At 50.1% G+C, this 23,840-nt stretch overlaps 1 protein-coding gene across 2 annotated transcripts; it reads left to right on the top strand.

Annotated features, from left to right (window-relative positions):
- AFMID (arylformamidase) lies at positions 1–23,511 on the top strand. 2 transcript variants are annotated; one of them, XM_075347885.1, is made up of 11 exons: positions 1–49; positions 582–672; positions 2,905–3,009; positions 3,295–3,343; positions 5,595–5,680; positions 8,738–8,810; positions 9,510–9,607; positions 22,443–22,521; positions 22,619–22,748; positions 22,991–23,095; positions 23,176–23,511. In XM_075347885.1, exons 1-11 carry the CDS (start codon positions 20–22, stop codon positions 23,203–23,205), a joined length of 876 nt encoding a protein of 291 aa, XP_075204000.1. In that variant the 5' UTR covers positions 1–19; the 3' UTR covers positions 23,206–23,511. The 2 variants fall into 2 exon arrangements, with proteins under 2 accessions (XP_075204000.1, XP_075203998.1); XM_075347883.1 differs by having other exon boundaries at positions 13–49; positions 582–687.
- The last annotated feature ends 329 nt before the right edge of the window (positions 23,512–23,840 follow it).

Below are 23,840 nucleotides of genomic sequence, written 5' to 3' on the forward strand. Positions count from 1 at the left end.
AGTTTGGGGCCGGAGCAGCATGGAGGACTGGAGAAAGCTGGGGAAGGAGGTGAGTACAGGGGAGACCAGACACAATGCTATATACTGTATCCATGCGATCAGGTGATACCGGTGATCCACATCTTTACAGCCCCCGGGAGATAATCACAGGGCAAAGTGCGCAGGGCGACAGTCACCAGGACACGAGGGGGCGAGACACCGGGCCGAAATAACATGTCCCACGTCACCACATGTCACATGGAGCACCCTATATATCAAATATATTAAATGAGGCCCCTGGGAGCTCTGCAGCACAAAGTATTTAAGATAAGGAGAGTTGTAACCTTTCTCTCCTGATAAGGTGATAAGGACTAGTCATATAATGGAAAGTTCTCAGCAGCACAGAGTATTTCAGGAGAGGACGGCGCTGTCGCGGTCACAGACTGAGTTACATATCAAAAGGATCAGGGTATTTCAGCAGCACAGAGGATTTCAGGGGGGAGTAGGAATGCCGAAATCGGACAGAGATACATAGTGGAAGGTGTACGTTCCCCTAGCAGTGCAGAGGATTTCAGCACATACTATATATTTTGTATTTCCAGGAGTTGGAGCATCAGTACTCGCCAAGTCACTGGTCTCATCGTATGGACAAAGATGCCGTCATAGAGGCGCATGTGAAGGAAATGACAGAAGGTGCCAGCGTGGGGCGTAAGCCTGTGCCGACTATAAGTATATGTATACAGTACCAGTCACAAGTCTGAATAGACCTGTTTAGATCATGGTTTTCCTTTTTCTTATTAGAATGTGCACATTGTAGATTCAGACTGAAGGCAGCAAAACCATAAAGAAAAAAATTGGAACAAGAGGTAGAGAAATGTGTGAAACCAACCAGAATATGTGTTATACCTTAGATAAATCACTGTTTCCTCCTTTTACCCTGATTCCGGCTTTACACCCCCTTTCTCACTCGCTGCTTCATCAGGTGGTCTCCTGGAATGGTCTCCAACAGTCCTGAAGATGTCCCCACTCTGCGTCCAACTCATCGCAAACCATCTCCATTATTAGGTTGAGGTCGGGGGATTAAGGAGGCCATGTGTCACATTAGGTATGGGGAAGTACCACGCATATGGCGACAGGGAAAGGAAACCCTGTGTCTAAGGAAGGGTAGATGTTGACCCCTGACCAAACCTTCCGCTGGCCCATGGCTCTACTGACCACCCTAGATAGGTATTGCACCTATGCGCCATGCAGGATACCTGACCCTTACTTACCTTAGAACTGAGGCCTAGGTAAGGAACAGATGGGATGAGCGCTTAGTCAACCCCACTAAGCTCGAAAGAAGACACAGGGAGCACACACAGGGGAAAGCACATGAACTACCGACCGTACTTATCTACAGGATGATTCTGGGAGAAGTAGAGCAATGAACAACAATATTTCTTCAGATGGACACAAGCCAACTGCTTCCATCTAAGAACTGTATTAGAATTTTAACCCTATCACCAGCAACGACCAAGGGAGAATGAAAGTATTTAAGGACACAACGGGAAGTGCTGATGATTAATAGCTGAAAGGTGAGGATTCCGCAGGGTCCTAAAGGAAAGGGGATTAACCCCAAGTAAAGAAGAGGAGAATGTCTGAGAGCAGTTTGTGTAGCCAAACACTGCGACCTACAGGCAGACACCACAGGACTGTCTGTAAAGCATAGTAGGAAACAAAACCAGTTTTGTTTTCTACTATATATGGGATTGGCCCCTACCTGTGCACCTTATTTATGTGCCGCGATATTCTACATTGATATTGTCTGTCAAGCATGACACACCCATGACACCATGTTATCTGACGCAGCCTCCATCCCTCTCCTTCTTGGTCACATAGAACTTACACAGCCTGGAGGTGTTTTGGGTCATTGTCCTGTTACAACACAAATAAGTCCACTAAGTACAAACCGGATTGGATGTCGTCACTGCAGAATGCTGTGGTTGCCATAATGGGTAATGTTCCTGGAATCTGGAATAAATCAACAACATTATCACCATTACACCTCCCTCCAGGCTTCAGGGTGGGCACCACACATGTAGAAACCATCCACTCACCTTTTTGGCATCCCACAAAGACATGGTGGTTGGTCCAAAAAAAATCTCAAATTTTGACTCATTAGACCACAGTACAGATTTCCATTCATCTAATGTCCAGTTCTTGTGTAATTTGGCCCTTTTTCTGATTTGCTGTCCTCACTAGTGGCTTCTTTGCAGCTGGTAAACCCTGATGAACTTATCCTCTGCAGCAGAGGTCATTCTTGGTCTTCCTTTCCTGGTACGGTCTTCATGAGGGTCAGCTTCACCAAAGTAACTGATGATTTTCATGACAGCACTTGATACCTTCATAGATCTACCAATTTTTCAGATTGACTGAATTAAAGTTGTGTATTGTCTTTATTTAGCCGAGTGGTTCTTGCCATATTCTCCAATACAAGTCATTAATTTAGTCTTTTCTTCTTCTTCACTGTAAGGAGCTGTGTACCAACACAGCCTCTGCAAAACACCAGTGATGATGGTCGCAAACACTTTCTTAATGTCCGTGATTCCACAAATGAACTCTTGACGAGCCAAACTGTTCATTAAAAGCTATTCCAAGGGAATGACCTGATGAAGTTGCCTAAAATAATGCCAAGGGGGTTGTAAAGCCATCATCAGAGTAAAAAGTTGGGACTCGTACTCTGCTTTGTTTCACATGTGTTTCTTTACTCCTTGTTTCTATATATGTTCCTGTTTGGCTTTGCTGCCTTCAGTCTGAATCTACAATGTGCACATTCCAATAAGAACAAGGAAACCATTACATGAAAGCTACATCAAACTTTTGGCCGGCACTGTATTTATACAGGTCTATACTCATTACCTGTCCTGACAACCCTCATCTTCCCAGGTACTAACCTATCTCGGATTATGGCACGGACGGTCCTGAACGTCCAATATGGCGACAGTGACAGCGAGAAGATGGACCTGTATCTACCAGAAGGAGAATCAACCAGTAAGAGTCATATGAACTCACATACTTGAAGTACCCTCAGTAATTCATTTTCCCGCTTGCTCTGGGTTAATGAGTCCAGGGGACAGTCCTACTCACTGATTGACAGCTATCCATGTGTGCCTGGCTGAGACAAAGAAGGATCTGACTCAGAGAATGTCTCCGCCCACTGGACTACTGATTGGACTAGATGTAATGTGTCCAGTCACCTTTAAATCATTAGGGGAATCATTTATGCAGCCTATATAGAGAATGGCTTAGTAATTTGCTCCTTCGTTTCCATTCCAGAATTCCCAGTACTGGTTTACATCCATGGAGGATATTGGCAGTTTCTGAGGTAAGCAGATGACTGATAGCAGAGGTAGTGATTGTATGCAGCCATCATACATCCCAATATTTATATCACCAATCACAGGGTGTTTTTAAGCCCCACCCATATACAATACATCTCGCAAACGCTTCTTCCCAGGGTCCACACTCTTCACCTGAAATACTCTGTGCTGCTGTCATACTTTCCTCCTTCCACTGTCTTCCTAATAGTTTGTGACTAGAGATGGGCGAACCAGCAGATGTTTGGGTTTGGTGGGTTAAAAAAAAGAGTCAGGTTGGCGACCAGACTTGACCTGAACTTGACCCCGGATGCCGAACCCCATATAAGTCTAAGGGACCCCGACTTAAGTGTTATATAAGGATGTTAACAAAAACTAGGGGGGACTGCCATGTCTGTCCCTTTAATGCAGGCTCACGTGTCGAGCCTGCCTTATTCCCTACACATGTCAGCTGATCTGATCAGCAGACATGTGCAGCTAACAGGTGCTGGTGGATCTCTGATCCACCCGTGCCTGCTAACCCCTTAGATCATGGTGTCAAACTCTGACAGCGCGATCGAGAACGCTCTGCGGGGATTGCACTGTTTTCTGCCGCCATCGGCGGCCCATTACACAATCATGGGGCATCTATTGTTTCCATGTCAGCGTGGGGGGTCACATGATGATGACCCCAGTCGCTGCTATGACTCACTTCCTGTGAATGCCGGCAGAGCGCCGACACACAGTATAACACAGCATTTCTCCTGAAGCATTGCACTGATCAGAAGAAGCGATTGGACACTTCAGCCATAAAGTCCCCTAGGGAGTCTAATAAAATCAGTAAGAAATGTAAAAAAAAAGTTTTAATAACTATGAAAAAATTGTGCAATTTCAGTTTTTTTGCAATTTCAGTTCACTTAGAATTTTTTTCCCTTTTTCCAATACAATATGGGGCCGAATGAATGATGTTCAAAAGTACAACTTGTCCCACAAGAAACAAGCCCTCATGTGGCTATATTAATGGAAAAACAAAAAAGCTATGGCGCTTGGAAGAAGAGGAGGAAAAAGCAGAAAATCGCACAGGGTCTAGGGGTTAAAGCAGGACAATTATACTTATCGAGTTCCCGGGCGGCTGTAACACTTTATCCAAGTCCGCTCATTGAATCTAATGAATATTCACTGCTACACCTGCCCACCCTCTGTGACAGCATCTGTGATTGGTTGCAGTCAGACTGCCAGCATCTCTGATTGGTTGACCTCAAACTAACTGTCTGGGTCGCAAAGTGGAGAGTAAAAATAAATAAATAATTGGAAAAATGGCATACGGTCCCCACATTTTGATACCCAGCGCAGACAAAATAGACAGCTGGAGGCTGCAGCCGACAGCTGTGTGTGTTATCTTGTTTGTGTACCAAAATGCGAGGGACCCCTTGTGGCTTTTTAAAAATGATTTAAATAAACAATTTTAAAAATTACATGCGGGTACCATTCCCCCCAATTTTGATATCCAGACAAGATAAAGCAGACAGCTTGGGGCTGGTATTCTTAGACTGGGGAGGCCCATAGTAATTGGGCCCTCCCCAGCCTCAAAATAGCTGCCTGCAGCCATTCCACAATTGGTGCATCCATTAGATAAGCCAATCCTGGCTTTTACACGGCTCATCCTAATTGCACTCGTGCAGTGTCAATCGGGGTAATATAAGCGGTTAATGACAACTGTGATTTGTCAAAAAATCACAGCTGTCATCTAGTCCGAGGTTACTAATGGGGACCCCCTATTTCTAATTGTGTAACCAATTGTGTTGCCACTGTAACTCTCAGTCTGTGTCCCCCCAAAAAATGAGTGTGCTCCTCTCCTGAAATACTCTGTGCTGCTTGCAGACTATTTCCAGCCACTATGTAGCTCTCAGTCTGGGATCTGCATTCCCCTCCTCATATCGTGAACACCATCACACGGATTCCGTCCTCATTAATACCCCGACAGAAAGAATAAGTTGTATTTACCATGAGGTCAGGGGCTATTATCACTAGTGGGGGTGGAGTAGGCACTTCTCTGTGACATGTCGCACTGTCTTGTAAGATGAAGAGAAGAAGATCCTGTGAACTGCTCGTCTGTATGAGGAATCCTCCATCTACATTCATGAGACGCAGGCCGGCGATGGAATATGGCAGACCACACATAGGCTGATATTCCTGCCTGGTCCGATAGTATATTCAGGACAGGTAGGGGGCGCTAATGAGTTATACTGTTGTTGTATATCTATGGCCATTTCCTTTCAGCAAAGAGGAGTCTGGATTCATGGCCGCGCCCCTCGTATCACATGGGATCGCTGTGATGGTGATGGATTATGACATTGCTCCCAAAGGTGAGGCTGACTATCTAGAAAAAAAATAACAAATACTATATACATAAACTAGTAATGCCCCGATTATTGTCATACAAGGGCCACATAAATCAAACATGCCGTGCCAAGAAAGGGCCACACAGTGCCCAGATAAATAATGCAATACGGTATGTAGAAAAACCGTACAAAAACTACCTATAATATGTCACAGAGTGTCCAGATAAGTGGGCCATACTGTGCCAAGAAAGGGCCATACAGTGCTCAGATAAATAGTGCAATACTGTATGTAGAAAAACATTATATGAACTAACTATAGTATGTCATATAGTGCCCAGATAAGTGGACCATACTGTGCCGAGATAGTGCCCAGATAAATAGTGCAATACGGTATGTAGAAAAACCGTACAGAAACTACCTATAATATGTCACAGTGTGTCCAGATAAGTGGGCCATACTGTGCCGAGAAAGGGCCACATAGTGCCCAGATAAATAGTGCAATACTGTACATAGAAAAACATTATATGAACTAACTATAATATGTCATTTAGTGCCAGATAAGTGGACCATACTGTGCCGAGATAGTGCCCAGATAAATAGTCAATACGGTATGTAGAAAAACCGTACAGAAACTACCTATAATATGTCACATTGTGTCCAGATAAGTGGGCCATACTGTGCCCAGATAGTGCCCAGATAATTAGTGCAATACTGTACGTAGAAAAACAGTACAGTATATAAACTAACTATAATATGTCATATAGTGCCCAGGTAAGTGGACCATACTGTACCGAGATAGTGCCCAGATCATTAGTGCAATACGGTATGTAGAAAAACAGTACAAAAACTACTCAGAATTTGTCACACTGTGCCCAGCAAAGTGGACCATACTGTGCTGAAATAGTGCCCAAATCAATAGTGCAATACTGTGCGCAGAAAAACTGTACAAAAACTATACATAATCTGTCACAGTGTCCCCAGATAAGTGGACCATACTCTGTCAAGATAGTTAGTGTCCAGATAAATAGTGCAATACTGTACATTGAAAAACAGTATCTAAACTACCAATTGTATGTCACAGCGTGCCTAGATAGTGTCATATAGTGCACAGATAAGTGTCATACATGACTACATTCTGTATATCAAAAATGCTGTGCTGAGATGCTACACAGTGCTCAGATAAATAGTACAATACTGTACATAAAAAAACATAATATACCCAAATAGTGTTATACAGTGCCCAGATAAGTATAATACATGCCTACATAAATCAAACATGCTTTGCCAAGATAGGGCCACATGGTACCCAGATAAATAGTGCAATACTGTACATAATAAAAGTACTTAAACTACCCTTAATAAGTCACAGTGTGCCCAGATAAGTGGCCCATACTGTGCTGAGATAGTGCCCAGATAAATAGTGCAATACTGTCCATAGAAAAACAGTACATAAACTACCTATTTCACAGAGTGCCCAGATAGTGTCAAAGTGCCCAGATAAGTGTCATACATGGCTACATAAATCAAACATGCTGTACCGAGATAGTGCTACACAGTGCTCAGATAAATAGTACAATACTGTACATAGAAAAACATAATATAAACTGCCTATAATATGTCACCCAAATAGTGTTATACAGTGCCCAGATAAATATAACACATGGCTACATAAATCAAACATGCTGTACCGAGATAGAGCCACATGGTACCCAGATAAATAGTGCAATACCGAATGTAAAAAAAAAAAAGCACATAAAATACCCATAATAAGTCACAGTGTGCCCAGGTAAGTGGATCATACTGTGCGGAGTGCAATACTGTACGTAGGATGACAGTACATAAACTACCTATGTCACAGAGTGCCCAGATAAGTGTCATACATGGCTACATAAATCAAAAATACTGTACCGAGATAGCTCTACACAGTGCTCAGATAAATAGTGCAATACTGTCCATAGAAAAACAGTACATAAACTACCTATGTCACAGACTGCCCAGATAGTGTCATAAAGTGCCCAGATAAATGTCATACATGGCTACATAAATCAAAAATACTGTACTGAGGTACTGCTACACAGTGCTCAGATCAATAGTGCAATACTGTACATAGAAAAACAGAACATAAGCTACACATAATATGTCACAGAGTGCCCAGATAGTGTCATTTAGTGCCCAGATAAGTGTCATATATGGCTATATAAATCAAACATGCTGTGCCAAGTTAGGGCCACACGGTGCTCAGATATATAATGCAATATTGTATGTAAAAAAGTACATAAACTACTCATAATATGTACTGCCCAGATACGTAGAGCATACTAAGATGGTGCCACATGGTGTCCACAAAAATGGATGCAATACTATGCAAACAGTACATAAACTACCAATTAATATGCCACAGAGTGCCCAGACGCTGTCATATACTACCCAGATAAGTGGAGCATACTGTGCTGAGATGGTGCCACATGGTGCCCGTATAAATTATGCAACCGTATATAAACCACTCATAATATGTCACAGAGTGCCCAGACGCTATCATATACTGCCCAGATACGTAGAGCATACTGTGCCGAGATGGTGCCACATGGTGCCCAGAGAAATGGTGCAATACTATGCAAACAGTACATAAACTACCAATTAATATGTTCACAGAGTGCCTAGATGCTGTCATATACTGCCCAGATAAGTGGAGCATACTGTACCAAGATGGTGCCACACGGTGCCCAGATAAATCGTGCAATACTGTGCAAACAGTATATAAACTACCCATAATATGTCACAGAGTGCCCAGACGCTATCATATACTGCCCAGATAAGTGGAGCATAGTATGCTCAGATAGTGTCAAACAGCGCCCAGATAAAAAGTGGCCATAAAATAGTGCATAAACCACAAATAAAATGTTAGGGTGCCCAGATAGTGACATATAGTGCCCAGATGAATGAACATACTGTGCCCAGACAGCCGCAGGATAACTTCCTGATGATTATGAGGAGGGCTTGTACATATTCACAAGGATCAATTTGAATAAGCAGGGCTGCAGTGTAAAGCATGGGTAGTAATGTTACTGTTAATCTTTACAGGTGACATGGATCTCATCGTGGCACAGGTCAGAAAAAGCATTGCTGCCGTTTCTAAGCTTTACCCGTACAATACGTAAGTCTATGTTCGAGGCTGTGCCTGATGTGGCGTCATTATTACACGTAATATAGATAAGCCTCTAGTTTAACTATTTCCCCACCAGAGTGGCTCTGTATTCTTCAGGTGTGCGGTGTTTGTGCACACAGCGTCTTTTTCAGGCGGAGATTTACTTGTATCTACCTGAAAATCGCAGCACTACAGGATTTTTCTGGTTCAGTTCCTTGGTTTTGACACAAGGTGGCGCTGCAGCTTCTTGTGTCGCAGACATTGACTGTAATTCCCTATTTAGGCCATGTTCACACATTTAGTATTTGGTGAGTTTTTTTACCTCAGTATTTATAGGCCAAAACCAGGAGTGGGACAATCAGAGGAAAAGTATAATAGAAACACGGGCACCACTTCTGTATTTATCACCCACTCCTGGTTTTGGCTACAAATCCTGAGGTAAAAAACTCACCAAATACTCAACATGTGAACATGGCTTTATTAAACGTATAAGTCTTTATTATTAGCTATATCAAAAGTATTGAGGATCTCTGCTTGCTGTAAGTGAATGGGAATATTCTAATGTACATCCCGAAGGTGAACTGTCTGTACCTGCCAGCAGTGGACGGATTTGGAGTTGGCGAGACGCCATCGCCTTCATATTTCACAGCTCCGGCCTCCGTCCTCTGCTGCTCTTTTTCTATATATCACTGACATTTTGCTCCTCAGCGGGATCTATCTGTGCGGCCATTCTGCTGGAGCCCAACTTGTAGCCATGACACTCTGCACTGACTGGACTGAGTACGAGGCGACTTCAAATATTAAAGGTCAGCTATATATAAGATACATGTACACCATAATCCAGATTACATTTCAGAAATAATCTGTACAGTTAAGTACTTTTATAAATATGTTATCAATTATTATACTCCAGAGCTGCACTCAGTATTCTGCTGCTGCAGTCACTGTATACATAAATTACTTATCCTGTACTGATCCTGAGTTACATCCTGTATTAAACTCCAGAGCTGCACTCACTATACTGCTGGTGCAGTCACTGTGTACATACATTACATTACTTATCATGTACTGATTCTGAGTTACATCCTGTATTATACTCCAGAGCTGCACTCACTATTCTGCTGGTGCAGTCACTGTGTACATACATTACATTACTTATCATGTACTGATTCTGAGTTACATCCTGTATTATACTCCAGAGCTGCACTCACTATTCTGCTGGTGCAGTCACTGTGTACATACATTACATTACATTTCTTATCCTGTACTGATTCTGAGTTATATCCTGTATTATACTCCAGAGCTGCACTCACTGTGTACATACATTACATTACTTATCCTGTACTGATCCTGAGTTCCATCCTATATTATACTCCAGAGCTGCACTCACTATTCTGCTGGTGCAGTCACTGTGTACATACATTACATTACTTATCCTGCACTGATCCTGAGTTCCATCCTGTATTATACTCCAGAGCTGCGCTCACTATTCTGCTGGTGCAGTCACTGTGCACATACATTACATTACTTATCCTGTACTAATCCTGAGTTACATCCTGTATTATACTCCAGAGCTGTACTCACTATTCTGCTGGTGCAGTCACTGTGTACATACATTACATTACTTATCCTGTACTGATCCTGAGTTACATCCTATATTCTTGTAACGGGGTGCCGGGGGTGCCTCGGGGGGTGTAGTCGTGGCCCGTTCATGTATCAGGCTAACCCCCGGCTCAGCCGTCACTATTGGGACAGGGGAATGTTTGGTGGGCCAGAGTGTGGATGGCAGGAGCATGCTGGCAGACAAGCATCAGCTGAACCAAAAGGCATTTTATTACACATATCTTCAAAACAGTCTCGGTACACAAATCTTGCAGTGTCAAATCACAATTCCTGCCGGGGAAACTGTTCCTGTTTTCTCTGTTCAGGGGCCTTGCCCAGCTACTCTCGTTTACCTAAGCTCACACTCCGGTTACTGCAGAATTGACCCACACACTTCTGCTTCGCCGGCTAAGCCTCTTCGGGTCCCACCTGTACTCTGCTGGTTCCCGATCCGGACACTCCTTTTTCTCTCTCTCTGGCTAACTGCCACAATCGACCCCACACTCTGCCCCCGTTGCTCCTTCTCCCCCGTCCCAGCAGAAACTGACTTCTTACTACAGCAACCTCTCACCCTCCCCCTAGACTGTCCGGCTCCTCCTCTCTCCTGTACTGTTCCTATGGGGACAGCCGTCCCACCCTGACATCTAGGGAGAGGAAACCCGTTAACACTGTAAAACACAATTAACATTTTTAACTACCCCAGCGTGGGGTATCTTCAGGGGGGGAAAAACTGCGCCTCCGTGTAAGGGGGTCTGTCCACCCCTTACATTCCTCCCCTCTTTTTGCCTTAGCCTCCCGGCAAGGGTCGCATCTGTAAGACGAAATCCTAACCAGCAAGACAATCTCTTTATAAAACTTTAAAACCTTCACGTAAAAACACAACCAATGGGCACACAAGTCCGGCGCCCGGAGTCCCTCCAAGGGAGCTCCCGGTCTTTGTAGCATGTTTGCCGGAGGCCCTCAACAGGCGCTCCCGGTCTTAGCTGGTCTTCTGCCCGGAGGCTCTCCCAGCACTCCCGGTCTTTGTAGGTAGGAAGCAACAGGCAATAAGATCTCCGTAACAGTCACGGAGGGAGTCTTTGCACAGTCCAGCATCAGGCTCCTTCCGGGCTCAGTAGCTTGAACGTTGTTGCAACTATAAATCTTCACCGGGTTTTTTTAACAATACCGGTTCCCAACACATATATGTCCATCACCTCCGATCGCTATGGTTCACGCGGGGTGGTAGGCGCGCAGCCATTCAGCCCGCTGGGCCCTCACATATTCGGAGAGGGATTGGCCTGGCAAGCGGCGCAGCCTCCGGAACGGTTCATAGTTGGCCTGTGACTCTGATTCCTCTGTCTCCGGTTTTGGCTCCTCGGCCCCCGGCGGGGGTGACGGGGTACCTGGACGGGACGGCTGGGGACTACCAACAACGACCACCGGGTGCGTCACCATACTCTGGCGAATCGCCAATAACGCCGGTGTTCCCTTTTCCAGCTCGGCTACCGGTCCTGTAACTACTTCTGGCGACACCGCCAGAGTGTTTCTTGGCCGACAAGTTTCATCCAGCACCGGTCTCTGCTGCGTACGTCTCCGGTACTGACATTCCTCCCACTCAATCTCCTGTTGCCACTGCGCGGCCTCCTGGGCAGTGGGCATCCGGGTCACCCCTACGGCGAATAGGCCCCGGCATCCCACTTCTCTCCGGAACTTCACTTTCTCCCCCGGGTACAGAGTATGGAGACGTTGGGGTAACCCCTCAATGTCCAGATTGACCCGATTATAAAAGAAGTGATCCCCGGTCTCGTCGTCTTCTATAAACCCATATCCCTCGGCCTGATTAAACTTGACCACGGTGCCAACGCTACACTGCCGGTCAAATGTTTCACTAAGGGGTCCGGCCATCATCTCCCGGGCCACGGTCTCGGCCAGAAGCCTTTCTTGCACCGGGTCTATCTCAGGCGGCGGGGACTGTCGTCGGGTTAGGGGCGCCGGCTTTACCGGCTCCCAGAAAAATCCCCACTCATCTTCTTCAAGCTCCGGGACATGTTGCTCTCCCGGGGCCGGAACTTCTGTGGGGGTTGGAGGTCCTACCTTGGCTGGCGGAACCACCTCCGGACTCTGAAGGGGTGTTCCCAGTGCCTCGCTTCCCGGCTGCAGTTGAGTCTTGTAAGTGGCCCGGACTTCCGTGGATGTTTCACCGGTCACGGCATCCCATGAAGTGACCCACGTAACTTTTGTGGGCCGCTCCGGACCTCCTGGCACAGCCGGTAACGTTATGGTAGGTGCCTCCTCTACTAAGCTCTGCCTCGGGTGTCCTCTTCCCAGGCTGGTTGTCACCAGCGCGCCCGCTGCAGCTCGCTGCTTTGTCTGCGTCTCCATCTCACTTAGAGTCAGCTGCTGAGTTGGCGTCTCCTGTGGCTCTTCCTGTAATGGCGCCGGGGAAGGTGGAGGCGGGCCTTCTTTTCCCGCTCTTGCATACACTCCACCCCTGGCCTCACTCACCAGGTCGACCCAGCATAGGCGACGCCTCTTCTTTCCTGCAACGCCGCCCACGTCTCTAGTCTTCTGCAGCATCTTGGGGCCAGTACCTCCCCTCTTTGGGCGGCGCACTCTGTACTTCTTTTTCTTCGCCGGCCAGCTCAGGTTTTCCGTTTGGCGCCAATTTTCCGCGCGCTCACTGTGTTCGTGAAGACGGCGGCCATCTTAGCGCCGTCTTGTGCCTGGTCCAACGCCTTAGGCACCGCTTGATCTTCACATTCTTGGATCGGGACCCTCCGCAGATAGTCCGTATCCTGCCGACTACGCCACTTGTAACGGGGTGCCGGGGGTGCCTCGGGGGGTGTAGTCGTGGCCCGTTCATGTATCAGGCTAACCCCCGGCTCAGCCGTCACTATTGGGACAGGGGAATGTTTGGTGGGGCAGAGTGTGGATGGCAGGAGCACGCTGGCAGACTCAGGAAAACTCCGCAGACAGGCATCAGCTGAACCAAAAGGCATTTTATTACACATATCTTCAAAACAGTCTCGGTACACAAATCTTGCAGTGTCAAATCACAATTCCTGCCGGGGAAACTGTTCCTGTTTTCTCTGTTCAGGGGCCTTGCCCAGCTACTCTCGTTTACCTAAGCTCACACTCCGGTTACTGCAGAATTGACCCACACACTTCTGCTTCGCCGGCTAAGCCTCTTCGGGTCCCACCTGTACTCTGCTGGTTCCCGATCCGGACACTCCTTTTTCTCTCTCTCTGGCTAACTGCCACAATCGACCCCACACTCTGCCCCCGTTGCTCCTTCTCCCCCGTCCCAGCAGAAACTGACTTCTTACTACAGCAACCTCTCACCCTCCCCCTAGACTGTCCGGCTCCTCCTCTCTCCTGTACTGTTCCTATGGGGACAGCCGTCCCACCCTGACATCTAGGGAGAGGAAACCCGTTAACACTGTAAAACACAATTAACATTTTTAACTACCCCAGCGTGGGGTATCTTCAGGGGGGGAAAAACTGCGCCTCCGTGTAAGGGGTCTGTCCACCCCTTACATTCCTCCCCTCTTTTTGCCTTAGCCTCCCGGCAAGGGTCGCATCTGTAAGACGAAATCCTAACCAGCAAGACAATCTCTTTATAAAACTTTAAAACCTTCACGTAAAAACACAACCAATGGGCACACAAGTCCGGCGCCCGGAGTCCCTCCAAGGGAGCTCCCGGTCTTTGTAGCATGTTTGCCGGAGGCCCTCAACAGGCGCTCCCGGTCTTAGCTGGTCTTCTGCCCGGAGGCTCTCCCAGCACTCCCGGTCTTTGTAGGTAGGAAGCAACAGGCAATAAGATCTCCGTAACAGTCACGGAGGGAGTCTTTGCACAGTCCAGCATCAGGCTCCTTCCGGGCTCAGTAGCTTGAACGTTGTTGCAACTATAAATCTTCACCGGGTTTTTTTAACAATACCGGTTCCCAACACATATATGTCCATCACCTCCGATCGCTATGGTTCACGCGGGGTGGTAGGCGCGCAGCCATTCAGCCCGCTGGGCCCTCACATATTCGGAGAGGGATTGGCCTGGCAAGCGGCGCAGCCTCCGGAACTGTTCATAGTTGGCCTGTGACTCTGATTCCTCTGTCTCCGGTTTTGGCTCCTCGGCCCCCGGCGGGGGTGACGGGGTACCTGGACGGGACGGCTGGGGACTACCAACAACGACCACCGGGTGCGTCACCATACTCTGGCGAATCGCCAATAACGCCGGTGTTCCCTTTTCCAGCTCGGCTACCGGTCCTGTAACTACTTCTGGCGACACCGCCAGAGTGTTTCTTGGCCGACAAGTTTCATCCAGCACCGGTCTCTGCTGCGTACGTCTCCGGTACTGACATTCCTCCCACTCAATCTCCTGTTGCCACTGCGCGGCCTCCTGGGCAGTGGGCATCCGGGTCACCCCTACGGCGAATAGGCCCCGGCATCCCACTTCTCTCCGGAACTTCACTTTCTCCCCCGGGTACAGAGTATGGAGACGTTGGGGTAACCCCTCAATGTCCAGATTGACCCGATTATAAAAGAAGTGATCCCCGGTCTCGTCGTCTTCTATAAACCCATATCCCTCGGCCTGATTAAACTTGACCACGGTGCCAACGCTACACTGCCGGTCAAATGTTTCACTAAGGGGTCCGGCCATCATCTCCCGGGCCACGGTCTCGGCCAGAAGCCTTTCTTGCACCGGGTCTATCTCAGGCGGCGGGGACTGTCGTCGGGTTAGGGGCGCCGGCTTTACCGGCTCCCAGAAAAATCCCCACTCATCTTCTTCAAGCTCCGGGACATGTTGCTCTCCCGGGGCCGGAACTTCTGTGGGGGTTGGAGGTCCTACCTTGGCTGGCGGAACCACCTCCGGACTCTGAAGGGGTGTTCCCAGTGCCTCGCTTCCCGGCTGCAGTTGAGTCTTGTAAGTGGCCCGGACTTCCGTGGATGTTTCACCGGTCACGGCATCCCATGAAGTGACCCACGTAACTTTTGTGGGCCGCTCCGGACCTCCTGGCACAGCCGGTAACGTTATGGTAGGTGCCTCCTCTACTAAGCTCTGCCTCGGGTGTCCTCTTCCCAGGCTGGTTGTCACCAGCGCGCCCGCTGCAGCTCACTGCTTTGTCTGCGTCTCCATCTCACTTAGAGTCAGCTGCTGAGTTGGCGTCTCCTGTGGCTCTTCCTGTAATGGCGCCGGGGAAGGTGGAGGCGGGCCTTCTTTTCCCGCTCTTGCATACACTCCACCCCTGGCCTCACTCACCAGGTCGACCCAGCATAGGCGACGCCTCTTCTTTCCTGCAACGCCGCCCACGTCTCTAGTCTTCTGCAGCATCTTGGGGCCAGTACCTCCCCTCTTTGGGCGGCGCACTCTGTACTTCTTTTTCTTCGCCGGCCAGCTCAGGTTTTCCGTTTGGCGCCAATTTTCCGCGCGCTCACTGTGTTCGTGAAGACGGCGGCCATCTTAGCGCCGTCTTGTGCCTGGTCCAACGCCTTAGGCACCGCTTGATCTTCACATTCTTGGATCGGGACCCTCCGCAGATAGTCCGTATCCTGCCGACTACGCCACTTGTAACGGGGTGCCGGGGGTGCCTCGGGGGGTGTAGTCGTGGCCCGTTCATGTATCAGGCTAACCCCCGGCTCAGCCGTCACTATTGGGACAGGGGAATGTTTGGTGGGGCAGAGTGTGGATGGCAGGAGCACGCTGGCAGACTCAGGAAAACTCCGCAGACAGGCATCAGCTGAACCAAAAGGCATTTTATTACACATATCTTCAAAACAGTCTCGGTACACAAATCTTGCAGTGTCAAATCACAATTCCTGCCGGGGAAACTGTTCCTGTTTTCTCTGTTCAGGGGCCTTGCCCAGCTACTCTCGTTTACCTAAGCTCACACTCCGGTTACTGCAGAATTGACCCACACACTTCTGCTTCGCCGGCTAAGCCTCTTCGGGTCCCACCTGTACTCTGCTGGTTCCCGATCCGGACACTCCTTTTTCTCTCTCTCTGGCTAACTGCCACAATCGACCCCACACTCTGCCCCCGTTGCTCCTTCTCCCCCGTCCCAGCAGAAACTGACTTCTTACTACAGCAACCTCTCACCCTCCCCCTAGACTGTCCGGCTCCTCCTCTCTCCTGTACTGTTCCTATGGGGACAGCCGTCCCACCCTGACATCTAGGGAGAGGAAACCCGTTAACACTGTAAAACACAATTAACATTTTTAACTACCCCAGCGTGGGGTATCTTCAGGGGGGGAAAAACTGCGCCTCCGTGTAAGGGGTCTGTCCACCCCTTACATTCCTCCCCTCTTTTTGCCTTAGCCTCCCGGCAAGGGTCGCATCTGTAAGACGAAATCCTAACCAGCAAGACAATCTCTTTATAAAACTTTAAAACCTTCACGTAAAAACACAACCAATGGGCACACAAGTCCGGCGCCCGGAGTCCCTCCAAGGGAGCTCCCGGTCTTTGTAGCATGTTTGCCGGAGGCCCTCAACAGGCGCTCCCGGTCTTAGCTGGTCTTCTGCCCGGAGGCTCTCCCAGCACTCCCGGTCTTTGTAGGTAGGAAGCAACAGGCAATAAGATCTCCGTAACAGTCACGGAGGGAGTCTTTGCACAGTCCAGCATCAGGCTCCTTCCGGGCTCAGTAGCTTGAACGTTGTTGCAACTATAAATCTTCACCGGGTTTTTTTAACAATACCGGTTCCCAACACATATATGTCCATCACCTCCGATCGCTATGGTTCACGCGGGGTGGTAGGCGCGCAGCCATTCAGCCCGCTGGGCCCTCACATATTCGGAGAGGGATTGGCCTGGCAAGCGGCGCAGCCTCCGGAACGGTTCATAGTTGGCCTGTGACTCTGATTCCTCTGTCTCCGGTTTTGGCTCCTCGGCCCCCGGCGGGGGTGACGGGGTACCTGGACGGGACGGCTGGGGACTACCAACAACGACCACCGGGTGCGTCACCATACTCTGGCGAATCGCCAATAACGCCGGTGTTCCCTTTTCCAGCTCGGCTACCGATCCTGTAACTACTTCTGGCGACACCGCCAGAGTGTTTCTTGGCCGACAAGTTTCATCCAGCACCGGTCTCTGCTGCGTACGTCTCCGGTACTGACATTCCTCCCACTCAATCTCCTGTTGCCACTGCGCGGCCTCCTGGGCAGTGGGCATCCGGGTCACCCCTACGGCGAATAGGCCCCGGCATCCCACTTCTCTCCGGAACTTCACTTTCTCCCCCGGGTACAGAGTATGGAGACGTTGGGGTAACCCCTCAATGTCCAGATTGACCCGATTATAAAAGAAGTGATCCCCGGTCTCGTCGTCTTCTATAAACCCATATCCCTCGGCCTGATTAAACTTGACCACGGTGCCAACGCTACACTGCCGGTCAAATGTTTCACTAAGGGGTCCGGCCATCATCTCCCGGGCCACGGTCTCGGCCAGAAGCCTTTCTTGCACCGGGTCTATCTCAGGCGGCGGGGACTGTCGTCGGGTTAGGGGCGCCGGCTTTACCGGCTCCCAGAAAAATCCCCACTCATCTTCTTCAAGCTCCGGGACATGTTGCTCTCCCGGGGCCGGAACTTCTGTGGGGGGTTGGAGGTCCTACCTTGGCTGGCGGAACCACCTCCGGACTCTGAAGGGGTGTTCCCAGTGCCTCGCTTCCCGGCTGCAGTTGAGTCTTGTAAGTGGCCCGGACTTCCGTGGATGTTTCACCGGTCACGGCATCCCATGAAGTGACCCACGTAACTTTTGTGGGGCCGCTCCGGACCTCCTGGCACAGCCGGTAACGTTATGGTAGGTGCCTCCTCTACTAAGCTCTGCCTCGGGTGTCCTCTTCCCAGGCTGGTTGTCACCAGCGCGCCCGCTGCAGCTCGCTGCTTTGTCTGCGTCTCCATCTCACTTAGAGTCAGCTGCTGAGTTGGCGTCTCCTGTGGCTCTTCCTGTAATGGCGCCGGGGAAGGTGGAGGCGGGGCCTTCTTTTCCCGCTCTTGCATACACTCCACCCCTGGCCTCACTCACCAGGTCGACCCAGCATAGGCGACGCCTCTTCTTTCCTGCAACGCCGCCCACGTTCTCTAGTCTTCTGCAGGCATCTTGGGGCCAGTACCTCCCCTCTTTGGGCGGCGCACTCTGTACTTCTTTTTCTTCGCCGGCCAGCTCAGGTTTTCCGTTTGGCGCCAATTTTCCGCGCGCTCACTGTGTTCGTGAAGACGGCGGCCATCTTAGCGCCGTCTTGTGCCTGGTCCAACGCCTTAGGCACCGCTTGATCTTCACATTCTTGGATCGGGACCCTCCGCAGATAGTCCGTATCCTGCCGACTACGCCACTTGTAACGGGGTGCCGGGGGGTGCCTCGGGGGGTGTAGTCGTGGCCCGTTCATGTATCAGGCTAACCCCCGGCTCAGCCGTCACTATTGGGACAGGGGAATGTTTGGTGGGGCAGAGTGTGGATGGCAGGAGCACGCTGGCAGACTCAGGAAAACTCCGCAGACAGGCATCAGCTGAACCAAAAGGCATTTTATTACACATATCTTCAAAACAGTCTCGGTACACAAATCTTGCAGTGTCAAATCACAATTCCTGCCGGGGAAACTGTTCCTGTTTTCTCTGTTCAGGGGCCTTGCCCAGCTACTCTCGTTTACCTAAGGCTCACACTCCGGTTACTGCAGAATTGACCCACACACTTCTGCTTCGCCGGCTAAGCCTCTTCGGGTCCCACCTGTACTCTGCTGGTTCCCGATCCGGACACTCCTTTTTCTCTCTCTCTGGCTAACTGCCACAATCGACCCCACACTCTGCCCCCGTTGCTCCTTCTCCCCCGTCCCAGCAGAAACTGACTTCTTACTACAGCAACCTCTCACCCTCCCCCTAGACTGTCCGGCTCCTCCTCTCTCCTGTACTGTTCCTATGGGGACAGCCGTCCCACCCTGACATCTAGGGAGAGGAAACCCGTTAACACTGTAAAACACAATTAACATTTTTAACTACCCCAGCGTGGGGTATCTTCAGGGGGGGAAAAACTGCGCCTCCGTGTAAGGGGTCTGTCCACCCCTTACATTCCTCCCCTCTTTTTGCCTTAGCCTCCGGCAAGGGTCGCATCTGTAAGACGAAATCCTAACCAGCAAGACAATCTCTTTATAAAACTTTAAAACCTTCACGTAAAAACACAACCAATGGGCACACAAGGTCCGGCGCCCGGAGTCCCTCCAAGGGAGCTCCCGGTCTTTGTAGCATGTTTGCCGGAGGCCCTCAACAGGCGCTCCCGGTCTTAGCTGGTCTTCTGCCCGGAGGCTCTCCAGCACTCCCGGTCTTTGTAGGTAGGAAGCAACAGGCAATAAGATCTCCGTTAACAGTCACGGAGGGAGTCTTTGCACAGTCCAGCATCAGGCTCCTTCCGGGCTCAGTAGCTTGAACGTTGTTGCAACTATAAATCTTCACCGGGTTTTTTTAACAATACCGGTTCCCAACACATATATGTCCATCACCTCCGATCGCTATGGTTCACGCGGGGTGGTAGGCGCGCAGCCATTCAGCCCGCTGGGCCCTCACATATTCGGAGAGGGATTGGCCTGGCAAGCGGCGCAGCCTCCGGAACGGTTCATAGTTGGCCTGTGACTCTGATTCCTCTGTCTCCGGTTTTGGCTCCTCGGCCCCCGGCGGGGGTGACGGGGTACCTGGACGGGACGGCTGGGGACTACCAACAACGACCACCGGGTGCGTCACCATACTCTGGCGAATCGCCAATAACGCCGGTGTTCCCTTTTCCAGCTCGGCTACCGGTCCTGTAACTACTTCTGGCGACACCGCCAGAGTGTTTCTTGGCCGACAAGTTTCATCCAGCACCGGTCTCTGCTTCTCCGGTACTGACATTCCTCCCACTCAATCTCCTGTTGCCACTGCGCGGCCTCCTGGGCAGTGGGCATCCGGGTCACCCCTACGGCGAATAGGCCCCGGCATCCCACTTCTCTCCGGAACTTCACTTTCTCCCCCGGGTACAGAGTATGGAGACGTTGGGGTAACCCCTCAATGTCCAGATTGACCCGATTATAAAAGAAGTGATCCCCGGTCTCGTCGTCTTCTATAAACCCATATCCCTCGGCCTGATTAAACTTGACCACGGTGCCAACGCTACACTGCCGGTCAAATGTTTCACTAAGGGGTCCGGCCATCATCTCCCGGGCCACGGTCTCGGCCAGAAGCCTTTCTTGCACCGGGTCTATCTCAGGCGGCGGGGACTGTCGTCGGGTTAGGGGCGCCGGCTTTACCGGCTCCCAGAAAAATCCCCACTCATCTTCTTCAAGCTCCGGGACATGTTGCTCTCCCGGGGCCGGAACTTCTGTGGGGGTTGGAGGTCCTACCTTGGCTGGCGGAACCACCTCCGGACTCTGAAGGGGTGTTCCCAGTGCCTCGCTTCCCGGCTGCAGTTGAGTCTTGTAAGTGGCCCGGACTTCCGTGGATGTTTCACCGGTCACGGCATCCCATGAAGTGACCCACGTAACTTTTGTGGGCCGCTCCGGACCTCCTGGCACAGCCGGTAACGTTATGGTAGGTGCCTCCTCTACTAAGCTCTGCCTCGGGTGTCCTCTTCCCAGGCTGGTTGTCACCAGCGCGCCCGCTGCAGCTCGCTGCTTTGTCTGCGTCTCCATCTCACTTAGAGTCAGCTGCTGAGTTGGCGTCTCCTGTGGCTCTTCCTGTAATGGCGCCGGGGAAGGTGGAGGCGGGCCTTCTTTTCCCGCTCTTGCATACACTCCACCCCTGGCCTCACTCACCAGGTCGACCCAGCATAGGCGACGCCTCTTCTTTCCTGCAACGCCGCCCACGTCTCTAGTCTTCTGCAGCATCTTGGGGCCAGTACCTCCCCTCTTTGGGCGGCGCACTCTGTACTTCTTTTTCTTCGCCGGCCAGCTCAGGTTTTCCGTTTGGCGCCAATTTTCCGCGCGCTCACTGTGTTCGTGAAGACGGCGGCCATCTTAGCGCCGTCTTGTGCCTGGTCCAACGCCTTAGGCACCGCTTGATCTTCACATTCTTGGATCGGGACCCTCCGCAGATAGTCCGTATCCTGCCGACTACGCCACTTGTAACGGGGTGCCGGGGGTGCCTCGGGGGGTGTAGTCGTGGCCCGTTCATGTATCAGGCTAACCCCCGGCTCAGCCGTCACTATTGGGACAGGGGAATGTTTGGTGGGGCAGAGTGTGGATGGCAGGAGCACGCTGGCAGACTCAGGAAAACTCCGCAGACAGGCATCAGCTGAACCAAAAGGCATTTTATTACACATATCTTCAAAACAGTCTCGGTACACAAATCTTGCAGTGTCAAATCACAATTCCTGCCGGGGAAACTGTTCCTGTTTTCTCTGTTCAGGGGCCTTGCCCAGCTACTCTCGTTTACCTAAGCTCACACTCCGGTTAGTTACTGCAGAATTGACCCACACACTTCTGCTTCGCCGGCTAAGCCTCTTCGGGTCCCACCTGTACTCTGCTGGTTCCCGATCCGGACACTCCTTTTTCTCTCTCTCTGGCTAACTGCCACAATCGACCCCACACTCTGCCCCCGTTGCTCCTTCTCCCCCGTCCCAGCAGAAACTGACTTCTTACTACAGCAACCTCTCACCCTCCCCCTAGACTGTCCGGCTCCTCCTCTCTCCTGTACTGTTCCTATGGGGACAGCCGTCCCACCCTGACATCTAGGGAGAGGAAACCCGTTAACACTGTAAAACACAATTAACATTTTTAACTACCCCAGCGTGGGGTATCTTCAGGGGGGGAAAAACTGCGCCTCCGTGTAAGGGGTCTGTCCACCCCTTACATTATACTCCTGAGCTGCGCTCACTATTCTGCTGGTGCAGTCACTGTGTACATACATTACATTACTGATCCATTGTTACATCCTGTATTATACTCCAGAGCTGTACTCACTATTCTGCTGGTGCTGTCACTGTGTACATACATTACATTACTTATCCTGCACTGATCCTGAGTTCCATCCTGTATTATACTCCAGAGCTGGGCTCACAATTCTGCGTTCCTTTCTGTATTACACTTGTCTCTTGTCCCCCTTATTATCAGGAGCATTGCTGGTGAGTGGGATATACGATCTGCTCCCTATCATAGACACCTACGTGAATGATGCTCTGAAGATGTCGCTGTAAGTCTGCACCTTTTAGTTACCTACTGTGCATTTGTGTTTGGCTTCTTCACAAGTTCTCTGCTCGCTCTTTTCTTGGCGCTGTTTGTTTTCACAGAGAGGTGGCGCTAGAGAACAGCCCCATGCAATATGTGAGGAAGATGAATGCTGGCACGTGTCAGGTGGTCATTGCGGTGGCCGAGCACGACTCTCCGGAGTTCCACCGGCAGTCACAGAACTATTTCCAGGTGAGGATGATCATAGGGGTACAATATCGCACCCCCGAAATGACCCTCATCAACATGGGGGGTGTATGGCAAAACAATGGCACTGAATTTGACGCTTAAAAATAGAGCTGCAATACCAGATACCGCCTGTGGGCAAAGGAGGCGCTGTCATTTTTCATTAGACTTCTGCTGCAGATTCTGAATGAATGAGGTGTCGCTGCATTCCGGAATCTTGGAATTAACCGTTTCCTCTCCCCCATCAGTGCCTGAAGGAAACAGCACTTGGCGCCTCTTATGTGCTTGTGGACGGGACCGATCACTTTAACGTCATAGAGAAGCTATTCCAAGAAGACTATGTGCTGACCAAGGTTAGTCCGCGGCACAAAGGTAGCAGAGCTGAGATTGTTTCATGCAGCACATTCATATCCTGGCTACGTTTTCTATATAGATCATACTGAAGATGATCCTGGATCAGTGATCAGAACTTTCCCTCGGGGGCCGTGATGCAGGAGCAGGGCCCGGAAGCTATCACATGGCTTGTTATGAGTCTTGTCCTTTTCTGACCCTTGTGGATGGGAATGCCGGCACCCTCCTATAGCTAAGATTCGGCTCAAATAATATGGTGACAACCAAGTAGAGTGATCCTCCTCAAGGCTTCTGTCAAAATCCTGTTTAGCCAATCTACTTCTGGAAAAGATGGGTGCCACCATTACAGCTGAGAGAGAGCTGGATGATCACCTGGAAGAGCGGTATTCCAGCTTTCTCAGTCAAATAAAATACAATTCTTACACCTGACTTTTCCTGGCTCCTGAATGGTAATTCTGCTTAGTTATACAGTGATACTATACAGACCGGTGCTGATGAGTGCTGTTTCTAATTGGGGCAGTGGACCGGTGCGATGATTGCCCGCCCGGTGTCCTGCGAGAGTGATGGATCCAGCGGCGGCTTCATCATCTTAGTCGCTGCCACCAGGTTCCTGACAATGACAGAAGCTGAGCTGCTAATGCTCTTGTATGCTCTCCTCACCGATGGAAGAGCTGTCACCAATTTGTAAAAGTGTGTCCTAAAAATTTTTTTATACTATACATTTTTCAATGCTTGTTCAGCCATAGC

The sequence above is a fragment of the Anomaloglossus baeobatrachus genome, chromosome 5 (genome assembly GCF_048569485.1).
Source record: "Anomaloglossus baeobatrachus isolate aAnoBae1 chromosome 5, aAnoBae1.hap1, whole genome shotgun sequence".
NCBI classification, from domain to species: Eukaryota; Metazoa; Chordata; class Amphibia; order Anura; family Aromobatidae; genus Anomaloglossus; species Anomaloglossus baeobatrachus.

Bases quoted from the DNA above. Each gene is read 5' to 3' on its own strand.
- AFMID (XM_075347883.1), top strand. From the start codon at position 20: ATGGAGGACTGGAGAAAGCTGGGGAAGGAG. The intron at 8,811-9,509 runs GTAAGTCTATGT...TTTGCTCCTCAG, and splicing joins AAGCTTTACCCGTACAATAC to CGGGATCTATCTGTGCGGCC. The intron at 9,608-22,442 runs GTCAGCTATATA...CCTTATTATCAG, and splicing joins GGCGACTTCAAATATTAAAG to GAGCATTGCTGGTGAGTGGG.